We start from the raw sequence: 25100 nt of genomic DNA, 5'->3' as shown, positions 1-25100 counted from the left end.
TGGTAAGTGCGTTCAAGACCAAATTCAGGTCCAGAAACTCCAGGATTCCCTTGATTGGAGGCTTGTCTGATAACGGGGCATCTATAAAATCTAGGAATTTCCTCCAGACTCGGTTATAAATTTTAGTCGTTATTGGTTTCGTACTACCCAGCAAGGTAGAGACTAACCCTGGTGAAAAACCCTTGTTACTTAGTAGTGACCTCTCAAATTCCACGCCACAAGATGGAAACCTTTGGCTTGGGTGTGGAATAGTGGTCCCTGAATGAGAAGGTCCAGCCTCTCTGGTAGAACCCAGGGATCTGAAACCGACATTAGTTGAAGCAGGGAGAACCAAGGCCTCTTGGGCCAAAAAGGGGCTATAAGAATTATCCTTGCGCCATCCTCCCGAATCTTCCTCACCACTGCTGGAACCATTACTAATGGGGGAAAGGCATAGGCCTTCCTGAACTTCCAAGGAATCAGGAGGGCATCTACAGCATGGAGATTTTCTGCTGGGTTTAAGGAACAGAATCTGTCTACCTTCCCGTTTGCTCTTGTGGTGAACAGATCTATGTCTGGCTGTCCCCATAACTGGACAATCTGTTGGAAGACCCCCGGGTTTAAGCTCCATTCCCCCTGTCTTAGGGTGTGGCAGGGAGGTGTTGCTCTGCCAGATGAAGGATTCTGTCTGCCACAGCCATCAGGGAGCATGACCTTGTTCCCCCCCTGGTGATTTACATAGGCTACTGATGTCCGGTTGTCGGACCTGACCTGGACGTGGTGACCATGAATGTGAGGAAGGAAGCCTATCAGGGATTTCTCCACTGCCCAAAGTTCTTTTAAGTCTGAGGATGCCCCCATCTCGTGGTATGTCCAGTGACCCTGTACTGAGAGCTCTGCCAGATGACCCCCCCATCCGGAGATGCTCGCATCGGTCGTAATCACCCGATCTACTGGTCTGGACCACTGCACGCCTGAGGTCAGATTTCCCCTGTCTGTCCACCATGAAAGGGAATCTACAGCTTCTGGGGAGAGAGATAACTTGCTTTCTAAATGCCCGTTGAAGGACCTCTGCGCTGACAGGACCTCCCACTGAAGAAGTCTCATATGCCCCTGAGCCCATTTGACTGCTGGGAGACAGGCCGTCATAGAGCCCAGGAGGGACATTGCCTCTCTTAGGGACATCACTGGAGACCGCATGGCTTTCAAGACTAAATTGATTATTTTGCGGACCTTGTCTTCTGGGAGGAAGCAGGCTTGAAGACGAGAATCCAGGATTAGACCTAGGAAGATCCGAGTCCTTGAGGGGGTTAGTTTTGACTTTTGGGAATTTACCAACCACCCTAGCTGGTTGCAACACCGCCGTGATTTCTAGAAGTTGACTGGAGCAGTGGACTTCTAATTTCCCTATTACCAAAAAGTCGTCTAAATAGGGCACGATCACTACGCTCTTGATTCGTAGAAAGGTTGTTACTTCCGCTATTAATTTTGTGAATATTCTCGAGGCTATGGAGAGGCCGAAGGGTAGGGCAGTAAACTGAAAATGTCTCAGCTCTTTCTGAATGAACAGGGCTACTCTCAGATACTTCTGGTAGTCTGGATGATTTGGAACGTGATAATATGCATCCTTCAAGTCTATTTCTGCCTTAAAGCAATTGTGGTGCAAGAGCTTCACTGCCAAGCTCACTGACTCCATCTTGAAAGTCTGGTTCTCCATCAACTGGTTTAGACTCCTGAGGTTGATGATGGTCCTTAAAGACCCATTGCGTTTTTTTTTTATCATGAACAGAGGGGAATAGAATACCTTCCCCCTTTGTGGTATCGGAACTTCGAGAAGGACCAGTTTCTCTACTAACCCTAATACTTCCGACTCCAGGGCTATTTGTTCTTCCTGGACCTTCCTTTTGGGGGTAATCATAAAGGTCCGGCGAGGAATCTGGCTGAACCGTATTTTCAGGCCACCACTCACAATATTCAGAATCCAGGGGTTTGATATATTGGCTTTCCAAGCTGGAAGAAAGTGGGAAAGCCTCCCCCCTACCTCCGGCCTGGCGTCATTGGGAAGACTTTTTTGTATTTGAGGACGGTCCTCCAAACATATAGCCTGACTCCCTCTTGGATTTGGACTCCCATCTTCTCCTGTCTCCGAAAACTAAACCTTTTTGAGTCCCCTGAAAATCCTGGGAACCCTTTGTTCCTATCGCCCGCTTTTTCTAAAAGGTCATCCAGCTTCTGGCCAAACAGGAGTCTGCCGTCACATGGGAGGGAACATAATTTATGTTTGGATTGTAGGTCGCCTGGACAACCCTTGAGCCACAAGGCCCGTCTGGCAGCATTAGATAGACTTGCTAATCTAGCCGAAAGTCTAACAGAGTCCGCTGAAGAGTCCGCCAGGAAGGCCGATGCTGCCTGCATTAGGGGTAGATTTGAAAGGATTCTATCCCTAGGGATCTTTTTATCCCTAAGTTGGTCTTCCAATTGTTGGAGCCACACCATTAGAGAACTTGCCACACAGGTGCCAGCTACCGCCGGCTTCAGGCCTCCTGCTGCAGCTTCCCAAGTGTGACGCAGAAAGGAGTGAGCCTTTTTATCAAGGGCATCCTTTAGGACGCCTGAATCCTCCAAGGGTAGGGAAGATTTTTTGGATGTCCTGGCTACAGTCCCGTCAACTTTGGGGATTTTATCCCAAGGCTCAGAGTTCTTCTCTTCAAAGGGGTACCTTCTTTTAGAGAAGGAGGGTAAGGCCCCTGATCTCTCTGGTTTCTTCCACTCTCAGTCAATGAGGCCCTGAATTTTAGTGTTTACCAGAAAGGAGCGCTTCTTTTTTTTCTCCAAGGCCCACAAACATAACGTCTTCCTGGGATTTGGATGCTTTCTCCTCCCCCAGACCCATGGTTGATCTGACTGCTCTAACCAGTCTGTCTGTACCCTCGATGGGGAAGCAGGGTGTTACGGGTTTGGGTGGTGGAACCTCTGTGCCGAGGTGCAAGGAGGGACCCAGAGGGGCGTGACTAAGTATCCACCCGAACCGACCCTGGTCGTATGGCAGCTAACGACACCGTGACCAGGGAGGATCTGGGCTGAGGGACCAGGTGCTACTCTGGGGACAACCTTGTAAGAGAGCAGGTGGCTCCCACGGGTCAGATGGCTGGGACTGACCGGTATGGCGGATGGACACTGCAAGCAGGCGGAAGTCTCTGGTAGCAGACAGGTGGTCACAGTTCGAGAAAGCAGGGCAAGTAGCAGTCTTTAGGTTTACCAGGAAGGTGGTCACAGCAAATGACTGCAGGGTCTCCAGGCAGGCTGGCAGGAAACAGGCTGGTGCTCCCATGTGAGCGGGCAGACAGACGAGGCGGGTAACTGGCAGGTAACTGGTGGGCTCTCCCAGGTGAGCCGGCAGACAGACAAGGCAGGTAACAGGCGGGTGCTCCCAGGTGAGCGGTCTGACAGACATGGCAGGCGGATGTTCCCAGGTGAGCAGACAGATAGCCAAGGCAGGTAACAGGCAGGTAACAGGTGAGCGCTCCAGGTGAGCAGGCTGGCAGGCAACGGGCATATAACAGGCTGGCAGGCAACGGGCAGATAACAGGCTGGCAGGCAGGACAAGAAGTCAGGCTAGCAGCGGGACCTGAGGGCTGAAGCACAGATCAGACACAGTGCAAACAACTTTGCTCGGGCACCTCCATTTTGGAGGAGGTGCCTTATATATGGGAGGTCCTCCGGCAATTGGCCGGGGACTCCTTAGGACGGCGCGCGCGGTCCCTTTAAGAGAAGGGGAGCGCGCGCGCGCCCTAAGCACACAGTCGGGGAAGGAGCGAGTGCCGGAAGCAGCGGGGAGAGAAGAGCTAGAGGACGCCGCGCCAGGAGCGGGGAGGTGAGAGGGACGGCGTCTCTGCCTAGCAAGAGGCAGAGACGCCGATGCTACAGTACCCCCCCCTTTAGGCCCCCTCTTTTTTAGGCCAGAAAGAAATTTTTCAAGGAGAAGCGGGGCGTTGATGTTCTCCCTGGGTTCCCAAGTTCTCTCCTCAGGACCAAACCCCTTCCAATCTACCAGAAAAAAGGTCTTTCTTCTTACCCTCTTGGTGGCCAGAATACTCTCTACCTCAAAGACGTCTTCAGCGGAAACCGGAGCAGGGGAAGTACCTGGATTGTTGGAAAAAGAGTTAAAGACAACGGGTTTGAGGAGAGATACGTGGAAGGAGTTGGGAATCCGTAAGGTGGCCGGGAGTTTTAATTTGTAGGCCACTGGATTAATTTGCCTGAGGATTTCGAAAGGGCCGAAGAAGCGAGGACCTAACTTGTAGGAGGGTATCTTGAGCCGTACATGTTTGGAGGAGAGCCAAACCTTGTCTCCGGGACGGAATTGAGGCGGATCCAGACGTCTCTTATCAGCATATCTCTTCATCCGCTCAGAGGACAGAAGAAGAGCGGACCTAGTACTCTCCCAAATGGTAGAAAACTCGCTGACAAGAGATTGCGCGGCAGGGTTGTCCACAGAGGCAGAGACGGGAAACGGAATCCGGGGGTGTTGGCCATAGACAATAAAGAACGGGGACTTGGAAGAGGATTCGCTCTCATGGTTATTATAAGATAATTCGGCCCAAGGAAGGAGGTCCACCCAATCAGAATGGTGGGCATTAACAAAGTGCTGGAGATAGCTGGTAAGGATCTGATTGATCCGCTCCACTTGACCATTGGACTGAGGGTGGTAAGCGGAGGAGAAATCCAGGGTGACGTCCAGCAGTTTACACGTGGCTCTTCAGAAGCGTGAGGTGAACTGAACCCCTCGATCCGACACGATGTGGAGGGGTAGGCCATGGAGACGGAAGATATGGCGGATAAAGTCCTTAGCCAGCTCAGGTGCAGATGGGAGACCAGGCAGGGGAATGAAGTGGGCCATTTTAGAAAAGCAGTCTGCGACCACCCAAATGACAGTACACCCGGCAGAAACAGGGAGATCGGTAATGAAGTCCATAGCGATGTGTTGCCACGGGGCAACAGGTATGGGAAGTGGCAGGAGATGACCAGCTGGTTAGTGTCTGGGAACTTTGTTGCGGCCACAAGATGAACAGGCAGAGACGAAGTCTACCACATCCTTACGCAGGGTAGACCACCAGTAATGCCGGGAAATGAGTAGGAAGGTCTTCTTTTGGCCGGCATGGCCAGCTAGTTTAGAAGAATGACCCCAGCTTAGAACCTTCTCACGGTCAGGAGCCGCCACGAATGTCTTGCCGGGTGGAAGACGAGTCAAATCCAAGGGGGCCACATTCATCACCTTGGAAGGGTCGATAATGTGCATAGGCTCCTTCTCTTGGTCAGAGGACAGGAAGGATCGGGACAAGGCATCAGCTTTGACATTCTTGTCCGCCGGGCGGAAATGAAGGATGAAATCGAAGCGGGCAAAAAACAAAGACCACCGGGCCTGACGTGGATTAAGTCTCTGGGCATTTTGGAGATATGCCAGGTTTTTGTGATCCGTGTAGATGATCACCGGGTATAGAGCCCCTTCAAGCAGATAGCGCCACTCCCCCAGTGCCAATTTGACGGCCAGCAGTTCTCTGTCTCCTGTGGAGTAATTGCGCTCAGAGGAGGAGAAGATTTTGGAGAAAAAACCGCAGGTTACCATTCTCCCGGATGAAGACTTTTGGGTGAGCACCGCTCCCGCTCCAGAGGAGGAAGCATCAACCTCCAGGTAGAACTGTTTGTTGCAGTCCGGACGGTGCAGCACAGGGGCAGAGGAGAAGGCTTGCTTCAGGGAAAGGAAGGCCTCCTCAGCTTCGGGTGGCCATACCTTGGGATTTGCTCCCTTACGGGTGAGCGCAGATATGGGAGCAGTCCGAGACGAGAAGTGAGGAATGAAGAGACGATAGTAATTAGCGAAGCCCAGGAATCGCTGTATCGCCTTCAAGCTCTCCGGACGGGGCCATTTTAGGACAGCAGAGAGCTTTTCGGGATCCATTCGCAAGCCTGTCTGGGAGATAACATAGCCCAGGAATGGAAGAGAGGTCTGCTCAAAAAGGCACTTCTCGTATTTAGCATAGAGGTGGTTCTGCCTGAGCCTAAGCAGGACCTGACGAACATCCCTCCGGTGTGTGGGAAGATCCGGAGAGAAGACCAAGATGTCGTCCAGGAATACCACCACGCAGGAGTAAAGAAGGTCACGGAAGATGTCGTTGACCAGTTCTTGGAAGACGGCGGGAGCATTGCAGAGGCCGAAGGGCATCACACGGTACTCATAGTGTCCGTCCCGGGTATTAAATACCATTTTCCACTCGTCTCCTTGACGGATACGGACCAGGTTATACGCTCCACGTAGATCCAGCTTGGAAAAGATCCTGGCGCCTTTAAGGTGATCAAATAACTCAGAGATGAGCGGAAGGGGGTATTTATTTTTAACCGTGATCTGATTGAGTCCTCTATAGTCAATACAGGGGCGTAGCGAGACATCCTTTTTTTTGACAAAGAAGAATCCGGCTCCAGCTGGGGAAGTAGACTTCCGGATGAATCCCCTGGCCAGATTCTCCTCTATGTACTCAGACATGGCCCGGGTTTCAGCCGCAGACAACGGATAAATACGCCCACGGGGTGGAGTGGCGCCAGGTACCAGGTCGATCGTGCAATCATATGGCCTATGAGGTGGCAATGTCTCTGCTTCCTTTTTACTGAAGACGTCAGCATAGGGCCAGTAAGGAGCCGGAAGACCGGGTAAATTAGCTGGGGTAGGTGGAGGACGAACCGGAACCAGGCAGGTCCTATGGCAGAGCGGCCCCCACCGGAGTACTTCACCGGAATGCCAGTTCAACACGGGTTCATGTGTCTGGAGCCAAGGTAGACCTAGCAATAGGGAGTGGGAGAGTCCGGGCAACACATGGAAGGAGATTACCTCAGAGTGCAGCATTCCCACCTGCAGGGTTATGGGTTCCGTGACGAGCAGGATGGTCACCGGAAGGAGTCTTCCATCCACGGAGGCGACTGACAAAGGTTCAGCCAGAGACTTGGTGGGAATACGGTATTTCTCAACCAGGGATTGGGAGATGAGGTTTCCAGCGGATCCAGAATCCAGGTGGGCGAGTTCAAAGTGACGGTTCTCTCCCCAGGAGATAGATACAGACAAAGTCAGGGTTGGAGAGGACTTACTTTTGTCTAGGGCGACCTCTCCGAGCGGTCCTAGACACTGGAGTTTCCCGGCCTCTCGGGGCAGGAACGGATCAGGTGCTCCTTACTGCCACAATAGAAACAGCTCCCCTCGGCTCGGCGTGAGTCTTGGCGAGATTTGACCATCTTGGTCTGGTCGATCTGCATGGGCTCGGGTGAGTGCACCCGGGGAGTGACAGAAGAGGAGACAGGTCTCTGGAAAGTAGGAGCTAGGCGGGGAAACCTTCTCTCACGGGTGGTCTCTTTGGTGCGTTCTTGAAACCGGATGTCAATCCGGGTAGCCAGCGACACCAGGTCATCCAGGGTGGTAGGAATGTCCCGACCGGCGAGCTCATCTTTAATCCGACCGGAAAGACCCTCCCAGAAGACGGACACCAGGGCCTCGTTATCCCAGGCAAGCTCAGAAGCGAGGGTGCGGAACCGTATGGCATATTGGCCCACGGTGAGACTCCCTTGGCGGAGACGTAGCAGAGAGGAGGCAGATGAGGTCTTTTGTCCCGGTTCATCGAAGACTCTCCGGAAAGCAGTGAGGAAAGACGACAGGTCGGACACCAGGGGGTCCCCTCTCTCCCACAGGGGGTTAAGCCATGCCAGTGCCTCCCCAGTGAGATGGGACATGATGAATGCCACTTTGGCCCGGTCGGAGATAAACTGGTGAGCCAAGAGTTCAAAGTGCAGGGTGCACTGGTTTATGAAGCCCCGAGCTTGAGCGGGGTCGCCTCCGAAACGAGGAGGTGCAGAAAGCCGGGGTCCGGGGCAGGATGCCATGGTATTGGTGGGCAGCGGCGCTGCTGGGGTGCGAGTCGTGCGACTAGCGGTGGTTGCTGGTGGAGCAGTCAGTGTGTCCAGGCGGGAGTTGACATTCCGCAGGTGGTTCAGGATGGACTCCTGCTGGGATCTCTGACGGGAGACTTCCTGGTATAGGTCAGAGAGCGAGGGAGCTTGGGTGCCACCGGGTTCCATTGCCCGAGCAAACTGTTACGGGTCCGGGTGGTGGAACCTCTGTGCCGAGGTGCAAGGAGGGACCCAGAGGGGCGTGACTAAGTATCCACCCGAACCGACCCTGGTCGTACGGCAGCTAACGACACCGTGACCAGGGAGGATCCGGGCTGAGGGACCAGGTGCTACTCTGGGGACGACCTTGTAAGAGAGCAGGTGGCTCCCACGGGTCAGATGGCTGGGACTGACCGGTATGGCGGATGGACACTGCAAGCAGGCGGAAGTCTCTGGTAGCAGACAGGTGGTCACAGTTCGAGAAAGCAGGGCAAGTAGCAGTCTTTAGGTTTACCAGGAAGGTGGTCACAGCAAGTGACGGCAGGGTCTCCAGGCAGGCTGGCAGGAAACAGGCTGGTGCTCCCAGGTGAGCGGGCAGACAGACGAGGCGGGTAACTGGCAGGTAACTGGTTGGCGCTCCCAGGTGAGCCGGCAGACAGACGAGGCAGGTAACAGGCGGGTGCTCCCAGGTGAGCGGCCAGACAGACGAGGCAGGTAACTGGTGGGCGCTCCCAGGTGAGCGGTCTGACAGACAAGGCAGGCGGATGCTCCCAGGTGAGCGGACAGATAGCCAAGGCAGGTAACAGGCAGGTAACAGGTGAGCGCTCCAGGTGAGCAGGCTGGCAGGTAACGGGCAGATAACAGGCTGGCATGCAACGGGCAGATAACAGGCTGGCAGGCAGGACAAGAAGTCAGGCTAGCAGCGGGACCTGAGGGCTGAAGCACAAATCAGACACAGTGCAAACAACTTTGCTCGGGCACCTCCATTTTGGAGGAGGTGCCTTATATATGGGAGGTCCTCCGGCAATTGGCCGGGGACTCCTTAGGACGGCGCGCGCGGTCCCTTTAAGAGAGGGGGAGCGCGCGCGCGCCCTAAGCACACAGCCGGGGAAGGAGCGCGTGCCGGAAGCAGCGGGGAGAGAAGAGCTAGAGGACGCCGCGCCAGGAGCGAGGAGGTGAGAGGGACGGCGTCTCTGCCTAGCAAGGGGCAGAGACGCCGATGCTACACAGGGTCTACCATTATCTGATGAGGAAGAGGATGATGAATCACTCAGCCATAGATCCTCAGACTGGGAGGAATCAGAGTTGGAGGAGACATCTCTATGGGATTTTTTCTTCCCTCTAAACAACACCCTCAGGGATCCCTGAACCTCTGCATGGACTATGGATTTCAAATTAGATGCGAAATCCTGAGAATTTTCTGCAATAGTTTTAGCAATGCAGTTCGGGCAAAGCGGCTTTTGGGAAGGGAAGTTTGGCATAGGGCACAAATCCTGTGCTTTAGCTTGGCGCTACTCTTCCTAGGCTCCTACAAAAAGAAGCACATAAGAGACTTCCCATTACTAAAGGGTGACATTCACGAAGATCACTCACCCCTGAAGTCACAAACGGGTACCGGATTCGGAGGCTGTAGCGGAACCGATGATTCCTTTCTGGATGGTCCAGAGGTGCAGAAGCGTGCCACGCTCCCAGGATAACCCCCCCTAATATAGGGCCATCCAGAACCTCCTCCGGTTCAAGGGCCCCCCCCCCTTCCCAGGCTGGGGCTCCAAACAGAAAAAAATGGCCCGGGAGCTTGACAGGGCGCCGCCATCGTGAAACAGGCACCGCATGCCCGGAAGTTACCACTCCGGAGCGCGGCCAACAGGAGCGGCAGGGGGAGGGTGGCGCAGAGGTCTACAGGAGGCCGGAGCCTGCCTCATCACGTGCGCCCGCTCGGACGCAGGACCCCAGGGGAGCTGCGGACGGCGCTTCTGGAGGCTGGAACCCGGTGCACAGGCCAGTGCCCGCTCTTCAACACCGGAACAGACCCAGGTAAGTCTTCTTTTTCCAGACAGGTGCCCATCAAGGACAGGAAACCAACTGAAGCGAGGGAGAGGTACCGCCCTTTTATTTCAGACGGTTTCCTGTCCTTGATGGGGCGGATCCCTCTCAAGGTGTGCTGTCATGGGTGAGGAGAAGAAAACAAATTCTTCAAAGGTTGACAACCTAGAATAGAGCTAAGTTGAAAAACCTCATTGTGCTCCTAGGATCCCCTCTGCATAGGGGAATGGAGAATCAATCTCAGGATTTTGGAAAAGAGATGGGGAGAAATAATCTTTAAGTCCAACTATACGAAGTGACTAGCAGTGTGGTAGAGTAATAAAAACAACAGAAGTGTAGTCCTTTTTATTCTTTGTCAGGGTCCCTTTCCCTAAAATTGGCCATGCACTTCTGATAGCTGGGGACCAAAACTTGTTCGGTTGGCAGCTCCCTCTTTTTGGAGCATGCATGTTGGGGGGATGGAGAGAATAGAGGGCCTAAAGAAGTGGCTTATGTCCCTTGAGAAAAAAAGGATTGGACATGTTGGAAGTCAACTATCTGACCCTTTCCCCAATATCTGCCATCAAGGGAGACTCGTGAGGACCCAACAAATTTGTGCTTGACCAGCCCCATCGTAGGCTGCAAGTTTTGCCGACATTGATGTGCAGAATCAACATATCAGTAAAGGGCAATCCACCAGAATGATTGGAGGCAGCTCATACTCGGAGAATCATTACCGGACAGGACAGGGCTCCATGGCGCACTCTTTCATGGAGTTTGGACGTGGGATTGGGCTGCAATTGGAATGAGGTAGGTGATAGGTGATGTTATTATCTCTCCTCATGCAGGCCACAGTCAGGGGGATTATTCCTCCTCCACAAGTCACAGGACATGGCGACAACTCCATCACTTCCCATCTATAGGAAAAAATATCAAAAACTATTAGAATAACATCAGAACTACAAGTCAAAGTGTCAGGTAGCAATTCTCAGACAGATCCACCCACCACAAACATTTGTCTTACTCATACTGTCCCAGTTTTCGGAAGCCATGGGTAATTGCACAATTGTTACCTGTTTGTGCTTTTTCTTATTTTGACGTAATAAATAATGTGCTTAGAAACAGTAAAATAATGACAAAATACGTAGGATCTCATTACTCTGGTGGACAGCTTTGGGGCTGACATGGCTTATGTTGTGTCTCCGGCTTCAAAGTTTGGTTACAGTTCTCCTCCGTGGTCTCCTCTTTGGCATAAAAGTCAACACAAATATATTGGAGCTCTGAAATACCTAAGAGAGGGATAGTATAAGTATAATATTACATAGGTTTATACGACTGTCCAAATGTAAACATGTAGAAGTCTTGGTCTTCTAATAGCCCATGGAGCTTAGCCTTTTTTCTCTCCTATTATCGTAAGTAACATAAAAATGGATTTCCATTAGCCCTTTGATACCTAAAAACCACCATCTATGTAGCATTCCGGGTAGTCATGAAGGCTTTTCCAGCCCCAGCAGATCTAGGCTTGTAGTTCTTAGTAGTTAGGTTAAGGCTCATTCTCTAATTACTACTTGTTGATTGATCTGAGGAAATCCAAAGCTAATGTTACACCATCGGGGAATACTTACCGGTACCGCAAGTGACGGAGCATTCCCCCTGGACTGGACTCCACACATACACGTCTGTCCTGTTGATGCCATTGATATCTTTATTTACTGAAGGTATAATCTATGGCAAGAACACAACCAACATCCAAAATGTAATCGGCATAATTTAGCGTTTTCCTGTTAAGCTTCAGCTGGACATAATACTTACTCTATCCCAGCCGACGGGGCAGACGCTGACCACACACTGGACCAGGGATGTCGGCCTCTCATGCCCTGAGCAATTGGAGTCATCCACTATGGTTTCCAAACCAGACTGTGACTCCACACAAGAAAAGTTACGCTTTGCTAGACCGGATCCACAAACGGCTGAGCAAGGACCGGGCTCCGACATTTCCCACCTACAAAGAGCAAAAAACAAATCTCACAAAGGAACTGAATTTTTAAGATTTAGTAGCTGCACCTATCAAATATAACGGGAAACTTCCTCCACTCTTTTGTCCACTGTTTCCGTATTAAAAACTTCTATCAGGCCAAGATAGACAATTGATGTACTTCCTCAACCACATGAGAAACATCTTTTCTTGGCCATGTCCATTCCAGGAGGAGAAATAAAAGACTATAGAGACTCTGGTTCCTGCCAACTTGGCCACACGGTCGACTATAGAGGACCGCACACTTTCAGTTGCCAAAGGCCTCGTGCTCATTTGGCCAACAGATTTTCCTCCCATGTACACTCAATTCAACATATATTAGCATAAGGTGGTGGCTTATCTTCAGGGACACCCAAAGGATCAGGAGTTAAAATTCAACATGTCCTTTTTTCCACCTTTTCTTGGGCAAGATTTGGGAGATCCCTTTGGGTGTAGGAGAGTCAACCGATGTTGTCTGGATTTGGCCAACTTTTTCTAAATGAATCAAGTACGAGTTGCAACCAAAGCTGCTTAAAAATCAATCCTATTTAATGTATAACTCATAATTTTATGGAGCTACCTTGCAGGACAGGCCTCAGGGTGACAGGTAGTGAAGCCCTCAGGTCTAGGTGTGTGGCCGCAGTACCGATCAGATATTATTGTCTCCATATCATTTTGCTTTTGGATACAGTGCACTGTCCTCAGCATGATGCCACCTCCACAGGAGACCGTGCATGGAGAAGACACCTTCACATCCCACCTAGAAATGAAGATAAAGTCAATATGACTAATTATGGTTCAAGGAAGCCTTCAGTACTCTACACTTTCTTCATAGTTAGAGAATTTAGCTATGTACCTTGGAGGACACAGATCGTTCCGGCAGGGTTCCTTAGAGGGTCTGATATAGTTTGAATTATTACATAATTTTGATTCAACCACTTCTTGGAGCGTAAGGTCAAAGCATTCATGGGATACCATCTGAACGCCTGGAGGGAAGAGGCAGTATCATTCATTACCAATGGCTAAAAAATGCAGAAAATGTTGGAGCTTTCATATAAAATGGATTATTGGTAATACCGCCACCACAAGTTGCTGAGCACGGTCCATGTACTGACATCCATGCATAAGAATGGTCTTTCTTAGGAACATAGTAACTGTATCCAATGTCAGGATTTGTACTCTCTCCATATTCTGGACCATATTTTCTGTAAACCTATGACAAAAAAAAACAAAAAGAGCAAAAAGATCTGCACAGCCCTGATCTGGCATCCATTTAGGTAGCCGAACCAGGGCAGTGCAAATTTCCTCAGCTAGCCTTAGAATGCTGGCACCCTCTTGCAAATATTACCTGTATCTCTATCTCGGATGTGGTTGGACCATCAATGCTGATCTTTTCCTGATGGGGAAGCTTCTCGGGAGTAAGAAACAGTCTGAACTCCATCTGTTCATCTTCCAACATTGAGGGATGAGTGACATTCATAGAGATACTTTTCTTTCCAGCTACAATATACTCCGTGCTTTCCTTTACAGCTATAGAGTCAGAAAGTAGCTGAAGATTCCAGTAGTTGTGGCTTTTGACCCCACCCCGTTTTACATATATTCTCGATGTCGATCACCTTAATCTATGAACATCTAAATCTCTTTTATTGGAGCTTTTACTCCTTTGGAATAGTTGAGAAATAGCAAAATAGGATAATAGGAGCTACGTACAACTATCACAAGCACTCCTTCTAAACCCCAACACAAGGGTGTAACCACCAGGGTAGTAGTCACAGCTGCTATGGGGCCCATCCACACTCAGAAGGTGCACTTAGGAGTATGGGCAATGGAAATTTTAACTTGGCTCCAATATAATCTTTACTGTGGAGCCCCATGGTTTTTCTGCTGTACCCATTAGCTCTTCTCTGCTGCATTACTTTTACTGCATTGAAATACTACTTTACTCTGTTGTGATATCATGTGTTCATTATACATTTTTCCTATGCTCCCAATACTGTATAAGTACATTATTCCTGTGCTATGAGATCACAGTGTGCATTATCCCTGTATTGTCACATCACTCTGTACATGATTGCTATACTGTGACATCAGTGTTTATTATTTTGTACTGCGACACCACCGTGTGCATCATTGCTGTACTGTGACATCATTGGGTGTAATACCTGTGTACCGTGACATCACTTTATATGTGTTATAACTTTGCTGTGACATCACTGTGTATTAATTCTGCTGTGTATGAACTCTGCACTGTGACATCACTGTGTGTATTATACTAGTGCTGTGACATCACTGTGTGTATTATACTAGTGCTGTGACATCACTGTGTATTATACTAGTGCTGTGACATCACTGTGTGTATTATACTAGTGCTGTGACATCACTGTGTATTATACTAGTGTTGTGACATCACTGTGTGTATTATACTAGTGCTGTGACATCACTGTGTGTATTATCTCTGTACTGTGACATCACTGTGTATTATACTAGTGCTGTGACATCACTGTGTGTATTATACCTTTGCTGTGACATCACTGTGTGTATTATCTCTGTACTGTGACATCACTGTGTATTATACTAGTGCTGTGACATCACTGTGTGTATTATCCCTGTACTGTGACATCACTGTGTGTATTATACTTGTGCTGTGACATCACTGTGTGTATTATCTCTGTACTATGACATCACTGTGTATTATCTCTGTACTGTGACATCACTATGAGCATTATCTTTGTACTATGACATCACTGTGTATTATCTCTGTACTGTGACATCACTGTGTGTATTATACTTGTGCTGTGACATCACTGTATATTATCCCTGTACTGTGACATCACTGTGTGTATTATCTTTGTACTGTGACATCACTGTATATTATCCCTGTACTGTGACATCACTGTGTATTATCTTTGTACTGTGACATCACTGTATATTATCCCTGTACTGTGACATCACTGTGTGTATTATCTCTGTACTGTGACATCACTGTGTGTATTATCCCTGTACTGTGACATCACTGTGTGTATTATCTTTGAACTGTGACATCACTGTATATTATCCCTGTACTGTGACATCACTGTGTGTATTATATCTGTACTGTGACATCACTGTGTGTATTATCCCTGTACTGTGACATCACTGTGTGTATTATCTTTGTACTGTGATATCACTGTGTATTATCTCTGTACTGTGACATCACTGTGTGTATTATCCCTTGTACTGTGACATCACTGTGTGTATTATCTTTGTGCTGTGACATCACTGTGTATTATCTCTGTGCTGTGACATCACTGTGTGTATTATACCTTTGCTGTGACATCACTGTGTATTATCTCTGTGCTGTGACATCACTGTGTGTATTATACCTTTGCAGTGACATCACTGTGTGTATTATCTTTGTACTGTGACATCACTGTGTGTATTATACCTTTGCAGTGACATCACTGTGTGTATTATCTTTGTACTGTGACATCACTGTGTATTATCTCAATTTTATATCGTTACTGTCACCAAATGACTGTGGGACTCCTTCATTTACCTAAATGTGTGAAAAGAGGTTTCCGGTTGGTCACATGTATTGTCATGGAGCCGACAGGAACTATGAGAAAGGTGACATAAGCTGAAATGCAAAAAAATGTAAAATTAGATTATAAACTTTATAATATATCCAAAACTAGGCCAATAATCTACAGGGTGGGCCATTTATATGGATACACCTAAATTAAATGGGAATGGTTGGTGATATCAACTTCCTGTTTGTGGCACATTAGTATATGGGAGGGGGAAACTTTGCCAGATGGGTGGTGACCATGGTGGCCATTTTGAAGTTGGCCATTTTGGATCCAACTTTATTTTTTTCAATGGGAAGAGGGTCATGTGACACATCAAACTTATTGAGAATTTCATAAGAAAAACAATGGTGTGCTTGGTTTTAACATAACTTTATTCTTTCATGAGTTTTTTACAAGTTTATGACCACTTATAAAATGTGTTCAAAGTGCTGCCCATTGTGTTGGATTGTCAATGCAACCCTCTTCTCCCACTCTTGACACACGAATAGCAACACCGCAGAAGAAATGCTAGCACAGGCTTCCAGTATCCGTTGTTTCAGATGCTGCACATCTCATATCTTCACAGCATAGACAATTGCCTTCAGATGACCCCAAAGATAAAAGTCTAAGAGGGTCAGATCGGGAGACATTGGTGGCCATTCAACTGGCCCACGATGACCAATCCACTTTCCAGGAAACTGTTCACGTAGGAATGCTCGGACCTGACACCCATAATGTGGTGGTGCACCATCTTGTTGGAAAAACTCAGGGAACGTGCCATCTTCAGTGCATAAAGAGGGCAACACATCATCATGTAGCAATTTCAGATATCCAGTGGCATTGAGGTTTCCACTGATGAAGAATGGCCCCACTATCTTTGTACCCCATATACCACACCATACCATCAAGATACGAGATGTGCAGCATCTGAAACAACGGATACTGGAAGCCTGTGCTAGCATTTCTTCTGCGGTGTTGCTATCCGTGTGTCAAGAGTGGGAGAAGAGGGTTGCATTGACAATCCAACACAATGGGCAGCACTTTGAACATATTTTATAAGTGGTCATAAACTTGTAAAAAACTCATGAAAGAATAAAGTTACGTTAAAACCAAGCACACTAGGGCGACTAAGGTAATAAAGGGAATGGAGGGACTAGAATACCCAGAGAGGTTGTCAAAATTAGGCCTATTTACGTTGGAAAAGAGAAGGCTTAGGGGAGACCTCATAAACATGTATAAATACATCAGGGGGCAGTACAGAGATCTCTCCCATGACCTGTTTATACCAAGGATGGTGACAAAGACGAGGGGGCACACTATGCGTCTGGAGGAAAGGAGGGTCCTGCACCAGCATAGAAGGGGATTCTTTACGGTCAGAGCCGTGAGACTCTGGAACTCTCTGGGAGAGGAAGTGGTGATGTCCAACTCACTTAATGAGTTCAAGAGAGGCCTGGACACCTTTCTTGAGAACAATAAAATTACATCTTATGCTTAGTTAATTAATCCAGGGATTTAATCTGACTGCCAGATTGGTGTCGGGAAGTGAATTTTTCCTCAATGATGTAAACTGGCCTATACAGCATGGTTTTTTTTTGCCTTCCCCTGGATCAACGCTGCGGAATAGCTGCAGTGCACAAGAAATAGGCTGAACTGGATGGACGCTTGTCTTTTTTCGGCCTTATAAACTATGTAACTATGTAACACACTATTGTTTTTCTTATGAATTTCTCAATAAGTTTGAGGTGTCACATGACCCTCTTCCCATTGAAAAAAATAAAGTTGGATCCAAAATGGCCGACTTCAAAATGGCTGCCATGGTCACCACCCATCTGGAAAAGTTTTCCCTCTCCCATATACTAATGTGCCACAAACAGGAAGTTGATATCACCAACCATTCTCATTTAATTTAGGTGTATTCATATAAATGGCCCACCCTGTATGTACCATGTTAAAGGGGATGCCATTACTTCTAAAAAGATAGCAGATGTGACATCATGTAGTACGTTTGTCACTCACCACCAGCTATTCCCTCACTGAAGATCCCACTGACTCTACTGCACGTGCCGTTGTCTCCACCACATACCCGGCATTGGTCCATCACCAACCCAGAATCCAGGACTCCATCACAGCCAAAGACCTGAGCAAGATACCTGTATTACACACAGGGTAATTTCATAAGAATCGCTTCCCACCTACTCTGATATCATGTCTATATGGTCTTCTATAAGATTTTAGCTTCCAATACAACAACACAGCATGACAACATAGGAGTTTTAACTGCCTGGTTCTCACCTTACATCGTCCAGCTATACACAGCTTGAACGCGGCATCTGTCTCGCCACTTAGCTCACACCGTGTACCATCCATAAAAGCGTCGCCACGTTTCACCATGAAGTTCTGCCCCTGAGCACGACACATATGCTGGCACAATGTATCACCTGAGGAAGAACATGCTGTGGTCAAAGCTCCATTCCTGATTTAGAAAAACCGTTTTGGTTTCTATGTACTTAAAGGGAATGTCACAGGACTATTTTAATACCAAAACAACTGAGATGCCTGTATGTGTCCTAGTGTAACAATCAAAATGATACCTATCTTGTAGTAATCTGATGTGTCTGTGCAGAGAAATCAAGCTTTGAAGTCACATGCAAATTATCCAGGAAGTGCACTGGCACATCGACACGCCCCCAATTCACTGGTATATAGACACGCCCCTTATTAGACACGCCCCCTGATGCACTTCCTGGCTAATTTTCATTAGACTTCAAAGCTCGATTTCTCAGCGCTGGCACATCGGCTTTCTACAAAAACGGTATCATTCTTATTGTTGTACTAAGACCTATGTAGCCATACCAATTGTTTCAGAAGTTAAATTGCCCTGACAGGTTCCCATTAAACTGGTTGAAAGCTTAGGCATAGGGACCACATAGATTGGGAAATGATGAGCCAATGGGTTGTAGTGCTGGACACCAGTTATGATGTGAAGCAGAGCAGCAACGTGGCTATAAAGCTGTGAACTAGTAATAATGTGAAACTATGCTCCATTATATATTTACGTATTATAGTAAAGACCATGAGAAAAAAATCTCACTCACCTTGAGCAAACCCAGCTACTGATGTCCAGTGGTAGTAAGATGGTTGACCTTGAGAAAGGAAAAGCGGCTTATCATCAGTGGCAGCACACTGCTCGGTCATAAACTCCAGTTGTGTTGTGTCACAGGCCTGAAAAAAAATATTTTTTTATAGCATTGGTCTCCAACCTGAGGTTCTCCAGCTGTTGTGAGGATAGAAACTTCCAATATGACCTGATAGGTGAGGACCACTGGTAGGAGATATCCATAATACAGTGTATGGTATCAAAATAAAGTAAATGAAATCCTGTACCCTACCTGTGTATTACACATTTCAGCCTGAAGGTTTGGACCTTCGCAGTTGCGACCACCAAATGCAGGTCTGTGGGAATAATAAGTTCAAAATACAAAGAAGAATAGAAATGAACCATGTTGTACAATATAACACTGCACAAACTTTGGTGGGGGGAAAGCTTAGATGCCGCTTCCTTTTTTTACATTGACGTGGCACAGCTCCATCCTTTCGGTACTGACTGTGCCTGCTACTTCAGCTGAGACCTATTCAAGAGAATAAGACTCGGCTGCATTACGAGGTACAGAGATTAAGAAAACTATGGGGATGCAGAGCTCAAGCTTGTGCATTATTTCCCCTTCAAGTGCCAGAGGTGACACCCCACAATCTCATAATGATGGGCCAAATCTATGCAAATGTGGTGCCCCTGAGGGTTCAGTCGCCACAGGGGTACTGCACCTCAGAATGAGGTGTGGTATCTCCTCTCCCAGGTAAGGATGGAGTACCTCACAGGACCCCAACCACACACTCAACACTACACCACTCCAGTTCTGAAGAGGGCTTAAAGCACCATAGTGCTGCCCCGGGCCTGAATGGAGGAGTTGGGGGGAACCACGTAGTGATTGAGGGTGGAGGAAGCATTTACCTAAGCACTTTACTAGAATTCTATATAACTGGAGGCCATTTTAATAACAAGGTATTTGGTTGTGGGTCCTTGGGACAGCAAGTCGGCACAAGGCTGCAGCCAGCTGAGGGTCTACGGTCCCCGGTCTCAGGCCTCGAGACGGGGGGTCGGGGCAGAGTTATAACCGGCTCTGTCCCCGGTCAGGGTCCAAGCAAGAAGGCCCAGGAGGGGAGCAGAGGAGTTAGGCTCCACAGGCGAAAGGATCTCAGGGGGTGCGGATGGAGCGGAGTCGCCACCTGCATAGCTTATTCTGGCCCAGCCAGAGAGACCCTGCCGCAAGAGGGGGTACCGGTCCCCGATTATCTGACTTTGCACTTCAGGTCTCTGTCGGAAAAGTCCGGAGGCTTATGTGGATCCCAGGGGGATACGGACGAAGCGGAGTCGCCACCTGTATACCCTAATCTGAGTTTATCCAGAGGGACCCGGCCTTACGCCACGTTCTCACCACAAGCCACCAAAAAGGGCACCCAGTCGGTCCGAGAACTACACGTTACCCACAAGGGACATCGCAGTACCCGTACGGGACTCAGTGGGGGACACAAGGCGGGAAGAAGTTGAACAAGAGAGGAACACACTAGAGCGCGGGGTCCTGACAAGTGCTCCTGAACTACCTGGAGTGTGCTGAACCCCACCCTGGCGGCCGCAGCTCGCCATGTGACAGCAAAGAGAAGCTCTGAGCTGACTACGCACCAAAGTGAGTAAAGACATGGATGACTTCAGCTACCGCCTCTGTCTGTTCTTCCTCTCTGTGGCTCTGCACCCGCCAACGCTCTATTCTACACTCTCTTTACACTGCCCTGAGGCCCCGATCCACCTGTGGGGAGCCGTACAAACTAAGCTGCCTGAACATCTGCCTCAGAGGACTGTCGCAGCGCTGGTGATCCTCACCAGACACCACGGGTGGCGTCACGAACATTCCCCTATCCCATATAACTTCCCCCCTTTCTTTTAAGAGTGACCCCAGGGTACGGGCCCGGGAGCTGGCCACCGCGACATCCCCCAAGATCTGGCAACAACAAGGCCCGGGCGCCGAGTCGTCCCCATCCCCTGGGCGCGTCACAAAGTCCTTTTGTGATTATGCATAAAGACACAAGATTGGTGGCCACTAGTGATGGTCTGTGAGGTCAGGCATGCCCCAGTAAGCCAAAGGAAGTGTCACGGGTGTGTCAGATGTGACAGACAGTCGCCCTGCAGTTGGTTGCAGAAGATCTCTTCATTTGGCATTACAGACACCTTCTTAGCTGTTTCATTCTAGGACCAAGTGGCTACCTCCTTCCGTTCTGATTGACACCCTGGCCTGGGTGTTTAAATAATTTCACTTTGCAGCACGAAGGTGCCGGTGATATTCATATGTTTCCTTGTGAAAGCTCGTGTTGTTTTTACTTCCTCTCTGGTGCTAATAAGATGTATGTGCTTTCTCTCTGAAATCAGCTCAAGCTAAGTTACTTTCCCCCCGTGTCTGTCTACCTTGTTATCTTTAGTTTTTAGTGGGGACTGACTAGTGCTCATTCCCCCCTTCCCTAGCAAGGGCCTAGCTCTAGGGAAATAAAGGGTTTTAGGTTCCTGTATGGCGATTGGTGAGGAACCAATATAGGGATGTTAGGGGAGACAGGGTGATATCAGATCAGCCTAGGAGGTCTCCACCCCCCCTTTCCCTAGTGTCTGGACTCCCTTCCCCTCATCCCTTCGTGTTGCACTTAGTCTTTCCCACACGTTGCATGACAGGAAGACATCATTATACTCATTAAATGGGAATTTCATCCAAAAATGATCTTCAGACATGTCTCAGATCACATTGGAGGGATTTGTAAGCTCAGACCAACCGTGACATCCAAAACTTAGTGGCTGCTGCTTCCTGTAAAGTGCCCTAACCCATTTGTGCCCAAACTGTCCAACTGCACATATCTGAGCGGATGTGATCTACTGACATCTTTTTGGATGGGCAACAAGACAACGCTGGTCCAAAGTGGACAACCCCCTAAACTAGTGTGTTACCTCGGGTTGTTGCATTGACGTTTCCTGATGATTACTCCTCCTCCGCAACTGCGAGAACAAGAAGTAAAACTGCTCCACATAGACCAGATTCCATGGACCACAGATACTGGATTCAGCTCCGCAAGAGAAGTACAGCGACCCTTATGACACCACTGAGGAAAGACAATAAAGAGACCATTAAATCCAGGAACATTTCATTGTCTGCACTAGTTACCCGCTCCTGGACCAGTGGTTGCAAAACGTATATCACGGTCAGACTGCCGCAGGCAATCGTTCTGGCTTCTAATTTATAAAATGTTACCTTGTTCTCACCACACTCAGTGCCGTCAAGTAATGGAACAAGTAGACGGTTACAGCTGGTCCGGTCTTGTTGATTGATGTGACAGGAGAGGACGCTGCATGAGTCCTATGAGAAAAAGTGACACAAGAAAACTTTAAAGGAGCATACGAATGTGCTCTCTGGGATGGTCTGGGGGGTCTCCTGAAATAGAGTAGATCTCTCTTGCTTCTGGCAGGCCAGGCAAGATTTTGGCAAAAGCTGCTTGAAAGCGGGGACTCCAAGAAGATGACAACAATTTCCAGTTGAACAGATGACATGTTATCGAACTGGTTGTACGGACAAGTGGAAAAAGATGCAGAAAAGATGCATAAAGATATTCACCAAGTTCCTAAAGCTAGAGAATGGTACCAACAGAAACACTAGTGTCACGCAGTGCCTTGGGACTGTGGGCGCTAACCAGGTCCCTAGAACTAGGGGTGCCATAGTCTATCCCTGTCCCCCAGATTACTCCTCAAAGTGGAGATGCCGGGTTAACATGCCTTGCTATGCTCCTATATGAACCCTAATCTGTCGCCTCCCTCACCGGGGGAGGTGGGAAGCCAAAGTGTATAGGTATACACTAACCAGACAAACAAGGGAACACTGACTGGGATAAATGAAAATAAAAAACATACAAAATACACTCACCAAACAACAGAGTGGAACACAAGGGAGTGAAAGGAAGTAGAAACCAAATAGGAGAGGATGGGGATGTGCACACAAACAAACTCCACACAACAATCTCCTTAACAAATCTCCAAATGCCAACTCCAACCACAAACCACACTTCCAACTCCAAATCAGGCAGTAAGAACTAACACTGGCAATCCCTAAGTGCGAGAGGCGAGCATATATAGCAGAGGGTAGTGGCCAACACTGAACAGCTGAGACAATCCAAGTAGGAAAGCTCCAGGAGCTTCAACTGAACAGATTAACCCTTGCACTGCTAGCAAGGAAAAAACCTGCAATGTTTAATATGATGGAGAAGTACTGTACTTCTAAGCGGTGCAGGAGTTTGTGAAACCAGACACTGCGATCTTCTGGCCCCTCTCTGTTGCGGTATCCTTATGACAATTAGTTCTAGCCCTAATCGTTGTATAGTCATTCATTCTCTTTATAGACCCCACAGTATATAGTATGAACATCTCTAGTGCCCCCCAGTACATTTACTTTTTAGAATGGAGGATGGCTGTTCTTGAAGTAAAAGCAGGTCAATCTTCTACGGGACAATTACTCTTTCTCTCTGTCTACTCCACTGTTTCACACCCAGCCTTTGGCTAAGTTCACACATCGGTTTATAAAATCGTCCTGTTTTCATCCATAAAAAAAGAATGATTTTTCATCTATATTGCCATCTGTATGGCATCCATTTTTATACATCAGCAGTGAGTAGAACTTACGAGACCAAATACAGTTTCCTATGTTAAGAACTCCATAAAAATCGGATGCTATCCATTCAGGATGTGATTCCTTTTTGCACACCCATCCGAAATACAGAAGAGGCTAGTGCGATTTTTTTTTTTAAGTGGTCATACAGTTCATGTTAAAAAAAAAGAAGATAATCTGAACAGCCAAATTGAATAACGTTGGTCCGAGTGCTGTCAGTTTTATTTCCACGAATGCCACTCGGGCTGAAAATATGGTCATGTGAAAATACAGTCATTTTTAACCAAGAAGTTTCTTAATTTTTTATTTTATTTGTAATGGAGCAATTAAAGCAATTGGTTGCAAAAGTAATGTTATGGTAAATATTTATACTTTGCTTTGAATATTATTTTTGACAATTAAATATATATATACAGTACAGACAAAAAGTTTGGACACACCTTCTCATTTAAAGATTTTTCTGTATTTTCATGACTATGAAAATTGTACATTCACAATGAAGGCTTCAAAACTATGAATTAACACATGTGGAATTATATACTTAACAAAAAAGTGTGACTGCTTTGAACACTCTTGGCATTCTCTTGATGAGCTTCAAGAGGTAGTCACCGGAAATGGTTTTCATTTCACAGGTGTGCCCTGTCAGGTTTAATAAGTGGGTTTTCTTGCCTTATAAATGGGGTTGGGACCATCAGTTGTGTTGTGCAGAAGTCTGGTGGATACACAGCTGATAGTCCTACTGAATAGACTGTATTATGGCAAGAAAAAAGCAGCTAAGTAAAGAAAAACGAGTGGCCATCATTACTTTAAGAAATGAAGGTCAGTCAGTGCGAAAAATTGGGAAAACTTTAAAAGTGTCCCCAAGTGCAGTTGCAAAAACCATCAAGCGCTACAAAGAAACTGTCTCACATGAGGACTGCCCCAGGAAAGGAAGACCAAGAGTCACCTCTGCTTCTGAGGATAAGTTTATCCGAGTCACCAGCCTCAGAAATCGCAGGTTAACAGCAGCTCAGATTAGAGACCAGGTCAATGCCACACAGAGTTCTAGCAGCAGAAACATCTCTACAACAACTGTTAAGAGGAGACTTTGTGCAGCAGGCCTTCATGGTAAAATAGCTGCTAGGAAACCACTGCTAAGGACAGGCAACAAGCAGAAGAGACTTGTTTGGGCTAAAGAACACAAGGAATAGACATTAGACCAGTGGAAATCTGTGCTTTGGTCTGATGAGTCCAAATTTGAGATCTTTGGTTCCAACCACCATGTCTTTGTGCGATGCAGAAAAGGTGAACAGATGGACTCTACATGCCTGGTTCCCACCGTGAAGCATGGAGGAGGAGGTGTGATGGTGTGGGGGTCCTTTGCTGATGACACTATAAGGGATTTATTCAAAATTGAAGGCATACTGAACCAGCATGGCTACCACAGAATCTTGCAGCGGCATGCTTTTCCATCCGGTTTGCGTTTAGTTGGACCATCATTTATTTTTCAACAGGACAATGACCCCAAACACACCTCCAGGCTGTGTAAGGGCTATTTGACCAAGAAGGAGAGTGATGGGGTGCTACGCCAGATGACCTGGCCTCCACAGTCACCAGACCTGAACCCAATCGAGATGGTTTGGGGTGAGCTGTACCGCAGAGTGAAGGCAAAAGGGCCAACAAGTGCTAAGCATCTCTGGGAACTCCTTCAAGATTGTTGGAAGACCATTTCCGGTGACTACCTCTTGAAGCTCATCAAGAGAATGCCAAGAGTGTGCAAAGCAATCATCAAAGCAAAAGGTGGCTACTTTGAAGAACCTAGAATATAAGACATTTTCAGTTGTTTCACACTTTTTTGTTAAGTATATAATTCCACATGTG

The 25100-nt window shown here is 47.9% G+C and overlaps 1 protein-coding gene across 2 annotated transcripts in view; it reads right to left on the bottom strand.

Moving 5' to 3' along the window:
• ADAMTS13 (ADAM metallopeptidase with thrombospondin type 1 motif 13) overlaps positions 1-25100 on the bottom strand; it is a 49379-nt gene that overhangs the window by 5114 nt on the left and 19165 nt on the right. For both annotated transcript variants that reach the window (XM_073640237.1, XM_073640238.1), the window contains exons 11-25: positions 21837-21941; positions 21536-21687; positions 18882-18945; positions 18588-18714; positions 17785-17930; positions 17509-17629; positions 15480-15560; positions 13293-13474; positions 13022-13157; positions 12801-12930; positions 12525-12704; positions 11743-11932; positions 11556-11655; positions 11090-11219; positions 10668-10847 (exon numbers count right to left, since the gene is read on the bottom strand). In XM_073640237.1, coding sequence (XP_073496338.1) covers positions 10668-10847; positions 11090-11219; positions 11556-11655; positions 11743-11932; positions 12525-12704; positions 12801-12930; positions 13022-13157; positions 13293-13474; positions 15480-15560; positions 17509-17629; positions 17785-17930; positions 18588-18714; positions 18882-18945; positions 21536-21687; positions 21837-21941 — 2024 coding nt within the window. The remainder of the gene's footprint in view (positions 1-10667; positions 10848-11089; positions 11220-11555; positions 11656-11742; positions 11933-12524; positions 12705-12800; positions 12931-13021; positions 13158-13292; positions 13475-15479; positions 15561-17508; positions 17630-17784; positions 17931-18587; positions 18715-18881; positions 18946-21535; positions 21688-21836; positions 21942-25100) is intronic.

This window comes from Phyllobates terribilis, unplaced genomic scaffold (assembly GCF_046119375.1).
Source record: "Phyllobates terribilis strain yellow unplaced genomic scaffold, ASM4611937v1 Scaffold_7__3_contigs__length_470593459, whole genome shotgun sequence".
NCBI classification, from domain to species: Eukaryota; Metazoa; Chordata; class Amphibia; order Anura; family Dendrobatidae; genus Phyllobates; species Phyllobates terribilis.
Note: the sequence above shows the minus strand (reverse complement) of the source record. Positions and strands in the feature narration are given on the sequence as shown.